General features: G+C 37.6%; 1 protein-coding gene across 1 annotated transcript in view; it reads right to left on the bottom strand.

The window, feature by feature from the left end:
- Positions 1-14,347, bottom strand: part of LOC104241290 (protein FORGETTER 1) — a 49,388-nt gene extending 35,041 nt beyond the window's left edge. The window contains exons 1-7 of the mRNA XM_009796225.2: positions 13,647-14,347; positions 12,205-12,270; positions 11,509-11,682; positions 11,304-11,434; positions 4,081-4,157; positions 3,230-3,411; positions 3,011-3,088 (exon numbers count right to left, since the gene is read on the bottom strand). Coding sequence (XP_009794527.1) covers positions 3,011-3,088; positions 3,230-3,411; positions 4,081-4,157; positions 11,304-11,434; positions 11,509-11,682; positions 12,205-12,270; positions 13,647-14,108 — 1,170 coding nt within the window. The 5' untranslated portion in view covers positions 14,109-14,347. The remainder of the gene's footprint in view (positions 1-3,010; positions 3,089-3,229; positions 3,412-4,080; positions 4,158-11,303; positions 11,435-11,508; positions 11,683-12,204; positions 12,271-13,646) is intronic.
- Positions 14,348-16,520: the final 2,173 nt, after the last annotated feature.

Below are 16,520 nucleotides of genomic sequence, written 5' to 3'. Positions count from 1 at the left end.
AACATGAACAATATCAAAGTCATCCTACACTTTTTTTGAGAAATCCTGCACCCATAGGCCACCCTCAACAGATATATCCGAAGAAGCGCAACTACTTCAAAGAAAGAATAATAATAAGAACTACTCAAGGATGTCATTGCAATAAGACTTGTTCTTTATCTCAAACAGCAATAATTAAAGATTTCTCATTATTTGTTAGATTACTTGTGGTGACAACAGGTCCACATGTTGCCAACCATGTGAAAAAGTACACATTTCTCATACCTCTAAAGATCACATGGAATAGAGGGAAAGGTCCTCGCCTACCTCAGTGACAATTTGCCATAAAATGAACTACAAACATTCCTTCCCTCCTACCTCAGAGACAATTTGCCATAAAATGAACTACAAACATTCCTTCCCTCAAACCATCTGCATCGAATATCTCTAACAGTAACAGTGAGGGATTTTCTAGTCGCAACAACATCTAAGAACATTGTTATGCTCTTCGACCTCCCATCATGGAAGTTTTCGAAAATTTAGGTTCCATATGATCTCATCTCCGTATTCCTTGTAAAACTTAACCACATTCATGATAAAGAGTATTGATAATAGCTTGAAAAACTTTAAGAATACATCTCCACGATGTTTGCTAGCTAAATCTATCCATCGTACCATTACGCATATTGGACTAGAAATCTCAACAAGGAGTCCCTCACAAAATTATGATGTCTGTACTCCTCCAACCATCCCTCTGCACTGCTAACACTCCCCTCCACGTAGCATTCTTCTTAAATTCAAACCACCAAATCCACTTAAAATCCTAAGATCTTTCACTGCAAATCCTCTCCATTTCTTTGGAGACATGACTTCTTTCAAATTCACTGAATGAATTGCTACTTCCATCCGTTGCATCCCATAAGAAGTTCAATTGAAGTCCTTCCGACCTTTCAGTTACGATAACGGGGCCTGGAGAAGCGACAAACAGAGTAAGATCCTTTCGACAAAATATTTACTTCCCTCCTATCGAAAATTGCCTCTTTTGTCATCCGGCTAGCTTCTTCTCAACTCTTTTAATCATTGAATTCCACACAGCAAGATCCTTGTTTGAGGTACCAAAGGACAAGGTAGATCCATACAGATAGTAGGTAATGCACCTAGCTTACATTTCATCACCTGCGCAAGCTCGTTAATGTCATTCAGCCCGCCAATTGATATGATCTCACATTTTCTAAGGTTGATCTTGAGGTCTAGAATAGATGAGGGCATGCCTCAAGTATGACAGTTGGGAGCCATTTGCATCACAGAATACCACTCACCTACAAATAAAATATGCGCGACTATGACGTTGTTATGCCCCATAAACAAGGCAGAGAAACCCCTTAAGAGACCTCTTGCAACAACACTGTCCATCTTGCTCAAAGTCACCATCACCAAAATAAATAGCATGGGAGATAACAGATCACCTTGGCTCAAGCCCATCGAGCTAACAAAAAAATACACACTCTTATTCACCAACACATAGAATCTAGCAATTGATATGCAAAATTTGATTATCTCCTCCACTTATCCCAACACCCATCTTCAACACAATGAAATCCAAAAATTCCTAATTCACAAAGTAATAAGCTTTTCCAAGATCCAAGTACATAAAATCCCCGACTCTCCGTTCTTCTTTCTGAGCCAACTACCTCATTTGACATATAGAGTCAAATTCCCTGCAGAGGTTAATTTTTCTTAACTTGCTCTCCTCTTCTTCTTCTCCATCTTCCATCTGCTTCTACTACATTCTCTTTGACTTTTGTTTTATTATTCTTCTCTCTAGAAATTTTGTTCTCTTGAAATTTGCTCTCTTAATGAGTTCTAGTTCTCTACTTCTCTTCTTGTTATTCGACCTGACATGCAGTTAGCTACACTCAATTTTTTCTCTAGTTGTTCTTCAATATTGGAACAAAAATTATATATAAATTAAACGTTGAGCTGAAATTACTTTCCGGACTAATTTCACTTTTTTTTCTTATTATTCGGCACATGCATGCTTATACATATATACATAATGGTGGTGTTTGGGCCAACTTGCCCACACCTTGACTATTCTGTAGAATACACCAGCATAGGTATAGGGTAACTCTCGCTTAGCTTCGATAGAGGTAAAGAAATCACCTTTTATTTTTTGTCTTTGTTGAGATTTTGAATCTCCAAGGTTTACATCCACTTCATTAGCAACTAGGCCACACCTTTGGGTGCAATGGTTGAAAATATAATTGGATAATTTTATTGGGATTCCAATTTGTAAACCTCTAAATTCATGTATGTTATGGAACTTTAATCCTATTTTTTTAAAGTTGTGCATCGCTTCTTTCTTTCTAGCTTAAAACCCTAGGAAAAGACTGCATATTGGGATACAATATAATGCAATTCTTCCTAATTGGAATATCATCTACACAATGCAATGAGCATCTCAGAGTTATCTCGCATATTTTCTTGCTAGGGAGATTTGGTGAGATCATTTACCATGTTATTGAATCAAAAATCATTCCTCCTGGAATGAGTTTTGAGTTTGTTAGTACAAAGATTTGGGGCTCTAGTAGAGCACTGCGATATTTGCCGTAGTGAATCGCCCAAGGCTTGAATTCAAAGAATTCCCCAAGCAATTGAATATGCCCTCGGTCACCGTGTGGGACAGAGTAACAAACTGTCTCTTCTTGCAGGTGCAAGATAGCAGGATTTTCTTTCTCGAGCGGCCTTAACTATTCTTCAAAGAGACTGGAAAAACTCTCTCAGCAAGCTCTGTGTCACATTATCCGTATTTCTTGTCCTTCTATATTATCACTAATGTTCTTTTCATTCCTCCAAAAAAAACTTACAAGAAAGGGGAAGAAGAAAGAGGAAACCCAGACAGCAGGAAGAGATCTCAACTTGCTTTCCTTTCTAGCACAATATATATTTTTTGGGAACTCAATGTTTCAATGACTCAATTTGGATGGAACCACATTTTCACAGAAATTCAGTGACAATTTAAAAAACAAACCTGGATTTCAAGTACAGCTTCACCAGTTCGTGTTGGCTGTCCTCCAGCTTCAGGGACCAAATTTTTTGCCTTGTGACACTACAAATAAATAGTAAAACCATAGCTAAGTGAGACAACTTGGATGTCTCTTTCTCGCAAGAATATGGACTACTGACCAAGATCCATAACATGGATACATTTTTTGCTGCAAACTATATTGAAAGTAGTCCAAAATTATACCTCATCAAATATGACGAGACCGTCAAATTCTGGCCCACACCACTGTACAAGCTGCTGCAAACGGGACCGACCTTTCTCTGAAGATGCTATGAGACTGCTGTATGTTGAAAAAACAACTCCCTCCCTGATGCCAACAGACTTTGAGTCAAGCTTAGAATAAGGTAGCTTGTTCAAAGCATGCACTACAAGAGAAAGTTATAGATATTAAGTTACAAAATCCATCCAGTCATTAACCATTTGGAACCGGAAACAACAAAAGAAAAGAATGCATAAGGAACCATACATTGTTTCACCATATCATACGTACAGTTGATAAATCAGAAAAATCGTACGTAGATCCACAAAAAGAAGCAACTCATTGTATGTGACAGGTACAAATCCACCTCAGAAAAAAGTAGAATGTGGTCCATATGCATCGTCAATTGACCCAAAATAACTATGTTTTAGCACTTATCACAAATAGCCCAAGAATAAGATCAAAAGATATTCATCGCTGTCTCAAACTACCAAAACATCTTTGTCAACACTTCCGTTAGATTTCTAATAGAGTAATTAACACCTCATTGCGGCTGCCTCTATCCAAGCTTCCAGAATTATCAGTTAATTTTGCAGTCCCCAGAAACAAAAACAAAGAAAGGAAGGTGCTTTAAGTTTATACTCCTTTGAGTTGGAGACTTTAGGAGTACATAAAAGCAATCTCTTTAAAGGTAAGCATCAAAGAACACTTTAAGACGTCCATTATCAGCAAACTACACATTAGCACATATTGATATAAACAAACAGAGAAGGAACGAGCTAGATCGCATGCAGCATTTAACCTGAGACCATATTTAGGACTCTCAAATAACTACCTGCTACACACATAGCACCCACATCATCCATGTCTCTTCTTGCATCAAATTTCAGATCTGAACCGACAGAGATCCACCTAGGGAAAAGCATTATGAAAAAAGGAAACAATTACATTTAATTTTAGAAACTAAATGCATTTGATCATAAACGAAGAAAAACAGATCCTTTAGAAGTATATGGAGCACAGCCATCATTTAGCAACAAAGAGACGACTATTTAATGAATGTAACAACAACAACAGCAACAACAAACCCAGTGCAATCTCACAAGTGGAGTCGGGAGAGGGTAGTGTGTACACAACCTTACCCCTACCTTACAAAGGTAGAAAGGTTGTTTCTGATAGACCCCCAGCTCAAGCAACGCACAGTCATAGCAGTTTTAAGAAGAGACACAGCAATGGAAAAGCCATAAAAGAGAAGCCGCATCAACAGCAAGATAATAAGATAACAGAAGCACAAGAAACGTGTAGTGATAGAAATCGAAGGGTAAGGAAAAAAGAGGGAATAGTATTAAAGCTACTGGTATGGCGAGGAGAAACGCTTGACTACCTACTAGCCTTGTACCCAAATTTTAGCCCTCCACACCTTCCTATCAAGGGTCATGTCCTCAATGAGCTAAAGTTGTGACATGTTCTGCCTAATCACCTCTCCCCAATACTTCTTAGGCCTGCCTCTACCTCTCCTTGAATCCAACAAGGCCAATCTTTCAGACCTCCTTACGATTAAAAAAAATCATCTTCACAAAACAAAGAAAATTTATTTGTTACAAATAGTTAAGGTGTAGTCCGCTTTCGGGTCAATATACTTGAAAGCACCAAAACGAAATTTGCTCGGGAAAAATCTATAGTAGCAAAATCAATTAAGACAACTCTTTTGTCAATAGAAGGAGCATAAAGCGAATATTGAATATTTGGTACCTCCATAATATGTTATCTTTTTTTGGTCCCACCACTACTTGAGTGTGCATTTTTATTTTATTTTTTTAAGAAATACTAGTTGAGTGTGCATTGAAAATACTTTTGGTACACACTCATAAGAATGGCAGAACATTAAAATAAAAATCAGTACGTTTAGATTTTAAATCAAATTTGTTAGATAGTTTATGTATGTACTAGTAAGCTTAGTCCCACAATGGAATAGAAGTAGTATGTATTTATAGAGTGTAGATATAAATAGGTTGTATTATAGTAAATGATGATCAATAATATATTTTTTCTCTCGTGCTTTCTCACCTGGTATCAGAGAACTTAGAAAATTATTGATGCGCAGCATTCCAGCGACATCGGGAAGAAAAACCATTCGCCGCACAATTTTTCCAGCGACTTAAGGCTGTCCAGTTAAGAAAAATCATTATCTGTCAATGTTGTGAAAAAAAGCAACAACACCACGAGGTAGATCAGCCTGCAGCGACCAACCCATAAAAATATCTCCAATAGAAACCTCGTCAACCCACACGCGCCGGCCAAAGAAAATTTTCCCGCGAGATTCTTTCTCACTCGTCAGCACGAGACCCCTTCCGACCATTTTTCGGCAACGACTCTTCAGGACAGTTGGCTCGCGAAGCAATTCAGAGCCTACCCATCCATGTTACAACAAATTCCGACGACCTTTTTTATTTTCCGGCAACTGTCTCCATTTTCCAGCGCATGAGCCACTTTTTGGCCAGATTCCAGAAAAATTCCTTGAAGACAGCTTGCTCATGAGGTGATTCTGAGTCTACCCATCCTGATCCCATCACATTCCGACGACTTTTTCATATTCCGATGACTTTTTTTTTCTCAACTTACGGTGAGAGCAGTGGTTTTTCAGGCAAAAACAATGGTCTAGTCACTTTTGACCAACTTACTACTAGCATAGTGACTGGAACAGTATTTGTGATCATTATAACATTTGGTTACACTTCTAATTGCCTATTTTGAGGTTATCTCAGCATTGATGGTAATCTTTATCGGATATTTGGTTTTGTTTGGTTGACGTCTCTTAAATCCATTATAATGTCAATCAGATTGGATGCCCTTGGAGTTGGGTCAAATACCGTTGGGTCCTATTTTTGAATATACAAATGGTTTCTTTACTGGATTATATTGAGTTTCTTTAGTACAAAGCACGTAAGCAAACATCTTCTGAGATAGCTTTTATTGTTCAAACAGGTAATAGCGTGACTTGTATCTCTCAATCTTCTTTTTCCGCGTGGTCATTGATTCAGGTGTAGCTGATCACATTTCTGGTAATAAATCTCTTTTCACTACTATTTCATATTTTTCAATCTCTTCCAACAATCACAATGGCCAATGGGTCTCAAACCATGCAACTGGAATAGGTCAAGTCCACTTCCTTCCTTACCTTTGGATTCAATTCTTTATGTTCTCGGTAGTCTTTTTAATCTCATAGTTGCTAGTCGCTTAGCCAAATCACTTAAATGCTCCGTTTTATTTCTTGATAACCTTGTTTTTATACAGGAAGGTGGTACGAGGTGGATCATTGGTATCGGGCATGAATCAAATGGACTTTATTACCTTATCTTTGCTAAATCACATGGATTCACATCTTATCTTCCTTCAACAGCTTGTCCCATTATTGATTCATCAGATTTATTACATAAACGATTGGGACATCCCAGCGTATCAAAACTTCAAAAAATAGTACCTGGTTTGTCTCACTTGTCCACTCTAGAGTGTTGATTCATTTCAGCTCAGTAAGCATACTCGCTCCCATTTTCCCCGATGTCCTCATAATCAAGTAGAGTCACCTTTCACTTTAGTCCACTCAGATGTTTGGGGTCCTAGTCAGGTCAGTTCTACCTTGGTATTCCACTACTTTGTAAGTTTAATTAATGATTATTCCAAATGCACTTGGATATTCTTGATGAAAAATCAATCTGAGTTGTTTTCTATTATCCAGACCTTCCATGCTGAAATTCAAAATCAATTCGGGGTTTCTACCCGCACAATTGTAGTGATAATGCCCTTGAGTATTAGTCTTCCCCATTTCAACAATTTATGTACTTTTATGTGATCATTCATCAATCATCTTGTCCATACACATCTCAACAATAGGGTAGCTGAAAAAGAATAGGCATCTCATTGAACTTGCCCATACCCTACTCATACAATCTCATGTTCCGTTGTGTTTTTTGGGAGAATGCAGCTCTCACGTCCTGTTATCTTATTAATCGTATGACATCCTCTAGCGAAGCGCTATCTCGTCTCGTATGGTGACAGGCTATGATCGAAGAGATGTCTGCTTTACATGCTAGTGGCACATGGGAGCTTGTTTCTCCCTCTGATAAACGGTCCACTTCAAGCTATTGTATTTTAATTGGAGGCAATCTAATATCCTGGAAAAGTAAAGAGCCAGATGTAGTGGCTAGGTGAAGCGCAGAGACATAATATAGGGCTATGGCATTGGCTACTTGCGAGCTTATATAGCTAAGGCAACTTCTACAGGAGTTAAAGATTGGGGGGACGAGCTGATGAAATTGGTTGTGATAATCAAGCCGCATTACATATCGCTTCAAATCCAGTATTTCATGAAATAATGAAGCATATTGAAGTAATTGTCACTTCATTTGATAAAAGATTAAGTCTGGGTGTATTGTTACGAGTTTTCTCAACTTAAAAGACCAACTAGCGGATGTACTCACAAAATCACTCTGAGGGTCCAGAATTGGCGATATTTATAGCACGCTAAGAGCATATGACATGTATGCTCCAACTTAAGGAGGAGTGCTAAATAGGCAAGAATTAATACTATGTAAACATAAAAGAACACAAATACCTGTAATTACACAAACCCCGATAAGTAAGTAATTAGGAGATTTTGTAGCCTTGTAATTGTAGTCTTTCCTTATTTGTATTTTTGTCGAAGGTTATTTAAGCCCAACAGCTTGAACGAATAATCAAGCACTTTATTCCCCATCTTTCTTCTCTTCTTTCTCGCTTCCGTCGTGCAGTTACCCGCTATTTTCCGAAGGTAAGTATTCTAGGTTCGTTTTCCTTTTTGGTGATTATGCACTATTCTTGCGTAATTTGGGCAAGAAATTTCTATGTTTTCAAAATAAGCAAACTCAAGTTGGTTGCCCCACTTTGAGTTTGAGGGTGCATGTTAGAACATTAAGTGAATATTTGTCTAGATTCATACACGTCCAGATTCATTGTACATGAATAAAGAAAATCATATAGAATATTCGATAGGATACCTTAGTACATTTTATGTATTTAATTTTTTAATGTTTACTTACCGTATTAGCATAGGAATATATAACCTTATTAGACATACGTGATACACCTATAAAAAAAGCACCTCTTGTACATTGTTAATGAAGTCAATGAGAAGTATTTTCTTTTTTTTATAATAACACTAAACTTTATGGGTTGTTTACATATGAACATCTACCTAATCTAATGCATTATTTACAAAGATTGAAAGATACATATCTACAGATTCTCGCATATCTTTGTCATAGTCATATCATAATACAGATTTAATATATCACATATTCTACACAATAGCCATGGTTGGATTTTAGTCAACAGATTTTACTAAGTCAGTAGGCATTTGGGCATGGCTGAAAGACCTTTCATTTCTCAATCTTCCAAAAGAAGATAAATCTTGGATATCCAGCTGGCCGTATCAAAAACCAGGTGCACATTGACCCAATAACAATTACTAGAGGAAAAAGAGTGCAGAAGCGAGCAGAGTGCTTAAAGTGCAAGTAAGCTTTTCTTTTTGCCCCAACTCAGATGTGCCTTCTCTCTCAGCTTAATCCTCATCATCTGCAGGATGCCACAGCCTTAGCTAGAATTATCATCACCATTTCTCCTCTCTATCTTCATTCCACACTCAAGACCTTGACTGCTCTTCCCATCCGCAGAGGAGATACGAGGGGAGCACGGAAAGTTTATCTTTCCGTTTGCTTTTTGTTATTTTTATAATAATCTGGCATTTAAAAGTGAGCTTTTAAGGTATTTCTTTATTTATCATTTACTTAGTTTTAGAGTTGCATAACGAATCGGGTATATATATATATATATATATATATATATATATATATAAAAAGTTATATATTCTCGGGAACATTATTTATATACACATTAAGTATACCTGAGAATTAACTAGGTTATTAGTAGGCCAAATTCATATTACTTATCAAAGTTGGAAAATAAAGTGATCTTGATTGATAATTCAACGATAAAGTGGGTCAAGCCCATCATTAGACTAAATGGATGAGACAAAAGGGACTTAGGGATATAATGAAGTGCTTTTGATTTATTGAAAGAGAATAGAATGCAAGGGGGGTCTTTAGAAATGATATGACGTCGGCGGCTCCCCGGGAAGCTAAAGCAGAACATTGATTTATGATAATCATTTTTTAGAGATTTATGGGAAATAAACACTAAGCTTACTACATTATTGGCTCGTAAAACACAGAAAGCGACGAGAGGTCATTCCTTTCCAATTTGAAATTTCAGAACAATCACAAATTATAAGGTATCAATCTATTTTACCTTATGCTTTTTACTCTTCAAAGCATGAACACTAATATATTGGATATGTATATAGAATATTGAGTTAAATTATAATATTGAGATGCTTTCATCTTGGAACTCATAACTTAAGTTGTAGAAAGTTAAGATTTAGCTTTAAGCTAGAAATTTAGGGAAATCGAAATTTGACCCATCAATTAACATCAAGATTGAAGGTTTGAAACTTGATTATACCAATTTGGGCTCTACGACTTATGGGTAACTCGAAAATGTGACTGGTTTGGGAATTTGACCATGTTGATAGGGAGTTGACTTTTTAGTTGACTTTGATTTACCTATTCCAAAAATTATGAAATGATCCTGACCAGCATAATTGACATCGTTAATCAATATTTTGCATAGATTGAGACTATTGGAAGCTGTTTAGTTGGTGTTTTGACTATTGCAACGTTGAGGAACTTTATCGTCAGCGAGGTAAGCGAGACTTTAAGCATTGACGCTTGCTTTTCAAAACCCATTTTCCAAAATGTATTTAGTCTACCTGGTCCAAGTGTAAGGACGAGCGTGTGCTTGGCAGAATTTTTTACCAGCCACACACACATATATATATATATATATATATATATATCATTTTGTTAAAAAGGTGGAAATTCTTTAATACATGATTTTGTAGTGTGCCGTGGCTTTGTGCCGTGGCTTTGTGCCGTGGCGTTTTGGGGTTAGAAATTAGTTCGTTGTTGCGGTAATATACTTTAGGGCAGTGTGTATGCAGCCATGATAAATTTGGATCATAGCATATACTGTCGCGGACTCGTCAGAATGCCTGATTGATTTCCTCCACCATCGGTAATGACAAGTCCTTTGTGTATGATGTGTTGTTGCTTCTAAATAATTATATTAGCTTTATTGATATACTTTATTATGATAAATGGTGTGTTATTATATCATATTTGTTGATGTGTGTTTTTATTTTATAACACTTGTTCTAGGGGTATTTAAAGCGATGGGTCGAGGATCTTAGTGGGTTATATTCACGTATAACTCACTCCTTACTTGTATGTCCATACAGATATTGTTGCGGAGGAGGAAGCTAGTGGCTGACGAGTTCATTCAAGTGGCTTATATTGTTGAGTAGAGCCACTACATTGTCCATGGAGGCTGCCGACAAAGTCTTAATTTATTTCTTCTAGGGTTTGCACACCCGTCATTAAACTTATGTAATTCTCTTTTATATGCTCCATGGTCTAGTGTGGAATTTGGGTAAGAGTTTTAATTTGATATTTCGAGATATTAATTTTTTGTAATTAATTATTATATTATTTTGGATACTTGTTTAATTTATCAAATGTCGTGAATGAATTCTAAGTGTATAGTAAGAGTTGGTTCGCGTAGCAGGTAGTGCTAGCTGGGTTGGTGCTAGTCACGTCCAGCGGATAGTTTGGGACGTGGTATTTTTATAATAGAGATAGGGCATTTTACCGTTAAAAAAATGAGCATTTAAGAAAACTATTTACCAGAAGAGAAATGCAAAAGACAAAATGAGAAATTAGTTCAGATGCAATAATTCCATCTATGATTGGAGTATAAACGACAAAACAAAAATATTTTTTTTAAGTGATAAAATTAAAATATCAAAAAAATTATATGCTTATTTACCAATATATATATATATATATATATATGCTCGATAGAGCCCCAGAGGGACCAAAAATGCACTTCTTTTAGCCGAAAACTTACAATGCTTTCCTTCTACCATGGTGCCAATTCTCCCATATTAGTCCAGCAATTGTTCGTCCTTTCCCCACACCAGCACCATCACCTACAAAAAATCCTGCTCTGGTACCATTTGGAAGGAACTGAAGGTGTCTCTGTTACAGGAAAACAGTAACCATAAGGTAAGAGCCTGCAAACAGAACTGGGTAACATGAGTAAGAATAGCAACCTGACAAGCATAAACCAATGTCTCAATTTGTAGGCAGGACAGTGCGTTTGAGCTTTCCAAGTCATCTTTGATCTTCAGATCGTAGGTGGGTTCAGGTGGTTGTACTGCAGATAAGGAAGATGTCTCCACTATAGGATCAGGATGTGGAGGTCCAATAGATAGCTTGGGAGGCCGCTGTGTTGAATCAGGAAAAGAAAATAAGAACTGAAAGGATCAACCATCAACTTGTAATATGCTAACACAAAGATCTCAACCGCTTAAAATCAATGATGATATCATGTGATACCACATTTAGGGAGGGGGAGATTCTTGGAGCTTTTTTTTTCTTTTTGGATAAGGGGATTCTTGGAGTTGGTATCCTCAAAACATTGTCACAATTTTCTCCATTAATAAGCTCACAACCACCTTACTAGCAAAGAAATGTGAACAGTTAGTAAAGTCAATGTAACAAAAGTAACACACCGATCTCTCTCTCTTTTTTTTATAAGGACATACCCATACCTCTTTTACTCCAGCTCCACTCTCTACAGCCATTATCACATGTCTTTTGTGTTTCAAACTCTCTCTTCTCCAACATTACACCATTTTACATAATAAAAAAGAAGATAACCGCTTGAAATTTTGAAGGGCATACACATATTTCTCTCACTATTACAATACTAGGAGTAAATAGCAGAGGTTGAAAAGAAAACGTACATAGTCCATGAAAGTTTCTCCAGCCATGCCACCCTCATCTTCTTCGCGTTCTACTTCAATGGCAACCTGAAAGATCACAATGCAATGTAAAGAACTGAAAAGTATGGAACAAAGTTTCCTAAGGTCAATTAGTGTATACACGTCATCTGATCAAAAGAGAGTAGCAGAAAAAGTTGAACCAGAAGAATTGCTATAATTATTAAAAAAAGAAATTATTGTTGAGCGTAACCTTTCTTCTCATTAGACCACAACTCTAGTGATACTGAAAAAGCTAATGAAATTTATACTTTTTCAATAAAAATAAAAGTTAGGATTTTATTGATATGAAGGGGCAAATCCCTGCATCCAAGATGTATGCCAAAAGTGAAGAATCTTGTGCAAAACATGGTTCTCTGTGAAGATTACTCCGTCATTACGCTAATTGGAATGTCAAAAATAATCCAAAAGATAGTGAAAGACATCAATGTTCCACTAATTTGTAAATTTGAGCTTTCAACTTCTTCAACACTCTTCTGATCCGCTCCTTCCATATGGTCCACATCAGCATCAAAAGAGCTATATGCCATGCTCTTCCTCTCTTTCCTCCTATAAACATCAGTCACGGGCACCAGCCATGCAACTCCAAACATCTTTCGTATGGCACACCAGAGTATATGTGTGATCGGACAATGAAGTAACAAATGATTAACATCCTCTCTACATCTTGCACGTTAGTATCAACCTGATGTAGATTGACATCATTTGTCAGCTTGCATGCTACAGAATACTTCCGGAAACGTTATCTAAGAGAGAAAAAAAAGCACTCTAGGAACCCATAAGGATGATTGAGGAAACTGTCCTTTTAACAGTCAGTCATAGAAGAATTTCATCCTTTCGTCCTTTCTACCGACCCGTTACTTCACCAAGTAGTTACGTGTGTTTGCTGACTCATAATTATGAAGATAGTGGAGAAAGTTCCACATAAAAGGGCTTCTCAGTTCTCAAACCAAGTTTGTTTCCAGAAGGAAATTCTTCTTCTGTCGCCTACTTTGAGCACCACATTGCTGTAGAAATTATCCACCCTCTCAATGCTTCTCCAAAAAGCAGCTCCTTAGTTTAAGCTAGTTTGTACTCCATCGTCTCCCGTTCTACCCTATAGTTATCCTCCCCAATGAATGTTCTTTCTTTCACCCCACACCTCCATATCCATTTTCCTAGTAATGCATTATTGAACACCATCAAGTCCATTATCCTCCCACTTGACTAAATGATACCTCTTCACCTCCCCAATTTCAATGACCTTTTACTTAATGTATCTCTTAAGCTTTTTGGAAATTAACTAATTGTAGTAGATGGCTGTTTGTCAGGTGGAAAATTTTAGCTAAAAGCAACAAATACAACGGCGTTAAATTTAGGGCATGTTTCCTAAGAATAAACAGAAGGCGGTAAGGGAAAGTAAAAACCTCGTTAACTTCTTCCTGAGGCATAGGCGGTAGAGGGGGAGGAGGACGGAGAGCAGCAGGATGAGAAGGATGAGGAAGAAATTGCCTAATTTTGGAGATATCAACGGCGAGGTCGATCCCACATTGAGGGCAAGAGAAGTGAGAGAGGCCATGAGGGACGTTAAGTATGGCCTTGCAGTGAGCGCAGGGCAACTGGATCTTGGTGGGATCAATGCCATGAGCCAGGGCACTGCTGCGCTGTTGTTGAGGCATGAGCTCCGGAGGTAGCATCTGCGGCAACTGACAGGTAGGGCACACAAACTCCGTCAGTCCCGCAGCGACTGTCAATATCATCTTGCAACCAGCACACCGAACTTGGCAACCTCCTCCTCCATTAGAACTGCTCGCCGACGGTGGTGGTGGTGGTGGTGGCGGAAGAGACGGAGGAACAACTGACGGAATCGGGACCGATTGCTGGTCCATATTAAACAAACAAGAAGAGACCAGTCGACAGACTAATAAGACGAAAGACGATGCACAACCGGCACTAGAAATTTATGACAAAGATGTCAACTACAGAATGACGACAGCCGGAAGAGGTGGATTGTGGCCGGAGATGTTCGGTGAGTTTTGGCTTGCCCTCAATTCTTGGGCTTTGGAGCGCACGCTCCCGCTTCCGGTTTCCTTACTGGTGAGTGGCGTATAGTACACAAATAAGGTCTCTGAAAGTAAGTTTGGGCAATGTCTTTGAATTTGAGAAAGAAAAAAAAAGTCAAAATAATCCTTAGGCGTCGTTTAGAAGGATAATTACCGTAATCATTTATAAGTAGTTTATTATAAAAATTGACTAATTAATAAAATATTATTAATATTAGCCAAATGTTAGTTAATTACTAGTTATTTATAGCCAAAAAGGGTCAAATTTTTTTTTTTCTTTTGAGTGGATGCTATCATAATAGATTGGATACATGTTAAGGAACTTGAATCTCAGTTCCGAGATAATTTGGTAGAGTTTTGAGGTGGTTTGAATTGAAAATTCGATTAGAATATGAACATAAAAAAAAATGATAGGTGTATCACACTGCGTATTACTTGTATATCACATAAGTATCATATTTGTATCAATATGTATCACATGTATATCCATATATATCTGCGTGTGAGATGCATGCGTGATACATGTTTGACGCATGTGTCGCATAAAAAAAATTTGAACTCGATTTTAACTACGAATTTTCATACCAAATCACCTCCAATCTTCCTCAATTTTTGTAAAATTGACTATGTTCAATGAATCTCTACCATACCCATTGAAAAAAGTCATTTTTTGCTTAGATTTTTGGAATTTTGTATATATATCTTTTGGTATTTCGTCACTTTATTTGCTACATCATTCAAGAAATTTTCTTTCCATCTTGCATCTAATGTTGTTAATCACGCTTGAAAATATGGAAGGAGATCTTTGTGTGTGATTCTTAGAGAGAAAGAACCTTATTTTTTGGGGTTTTCAATTTTTATTTGTGTTTGGCTAATTTTGGTAAGTTTATGATTAATGGCTAGAGGTTGATAAGTTTGACTTTTTAGGGACATTTCTATAAGATTCTCGATAACTAATACTACTAGTTACAAGGATAAAATATGAAAATTTTGGAAATTTTTGCAATGTATAGCCGCTTCGAAAATAAATAAAAATTGAATGGAATAGCCATTTTTTGGACTAGCTACGATTAGGAAAATAGCCACAATTTGAACTATAATAGGAAAATAATCACGTTTATACAACAACAACAACAACAACAACAACAACCCAGTATAATTCCACTTAGTGGGGTCTGGGGAGGGTAGTGTGTACGCAGACCTTACCCCTACCCTAAGGTAGAGAGACTGTTTCCAAATAGACCCCTAACATCCTTCCCTCCAAGAACTTCCCACCTTGCTCTTGGGGAGACTCGAACTCACAACCTCTCGGTTGGAAGAGGGGGTTGCTTACCATCAGAGCAACCCCACTTGTCTTAAAATAATCACTTTTATGTGAAAAATAATTTTGGACAAAATATCCCTACTTAAAACACGAGATAACCCCATGGATCATTCTATGGGGTCTGAGCTTATAAAGCTTCAAACTCCAGTAATTGTTCTTAGGATTTTGCAACTCCAACAAATTTTCACAACCAGCAAATTTTTACACTTGGTTGTGAAAATTTGTATCCCCGTGAATGTTCATGGGGTTTGAACTTATAAAGTTTCAAACTCCAGCAATCATTTTTAGGAATTGAAACTCCGGTAAATTTTTACACTTAGTTGTAAAAAAATCGAATCCTAAATTTAGGGCATGTTTCCTAAGAATAAACACAAGGTGGTAAAAGAGAGTAAAAACCTCGTTAACTTCTTCCTAAGGCATAGGCGGTAGAGGGGGAGGAGGACAGGGAGCAGCAGGATGAGAAGGATGAGGAAGAAATTGCCTAATTTTGGAGATATCAACAGCGAGGTCGATCCCACATTAAGGGCAAGAGAAGTGAGAGAGGTCTTGAGGGACGTTAAGTGTGGCCTTGCAGTGAGCACATGGCAACTGGATCTTGGTGGGATCAATGCCATGAGCCAGGGCACTACTGCGCTGTTGTTGAGGCATGAGCTCCGGAGGCAACATCTGCGGCAATTGACGGGTAGGGCACACAAACTCCGTTAGTCCTGCATCGACTGTCAATATCATCTTGCAACCAGCATACTGAACTTGGAAACCTCCTCCGCCATTAGAACTGCTCCCTGACGGTGGTGGTGGTGGTGGAAGAGACAGAGGAACAACTGACGGAATCAGGACCGGTTGTTGGTCCATATTAAACAAACAAGAAGAGAGCAGTCGAGAGACTAAGAAGACGAAAGACGATGCACAACCAG

This window comes from Nicotiana sylvestris, chromosome 8, assembly GCF_000393655.2.
Source record: "Nicotiana sylvestris chromosome 8, ASM39365v2, whole genome shotgun sequence".
Lineage (NCBI taxonomy): Eukaryota > Viridiplantae > Streptophyta > Magnoliopsida > Solanales > Solanaceae > Nicotiana > Nicotiana sylvestris.
This window is presented reverse-complemented; position numbering and strand designations above follow the sequence as displayed.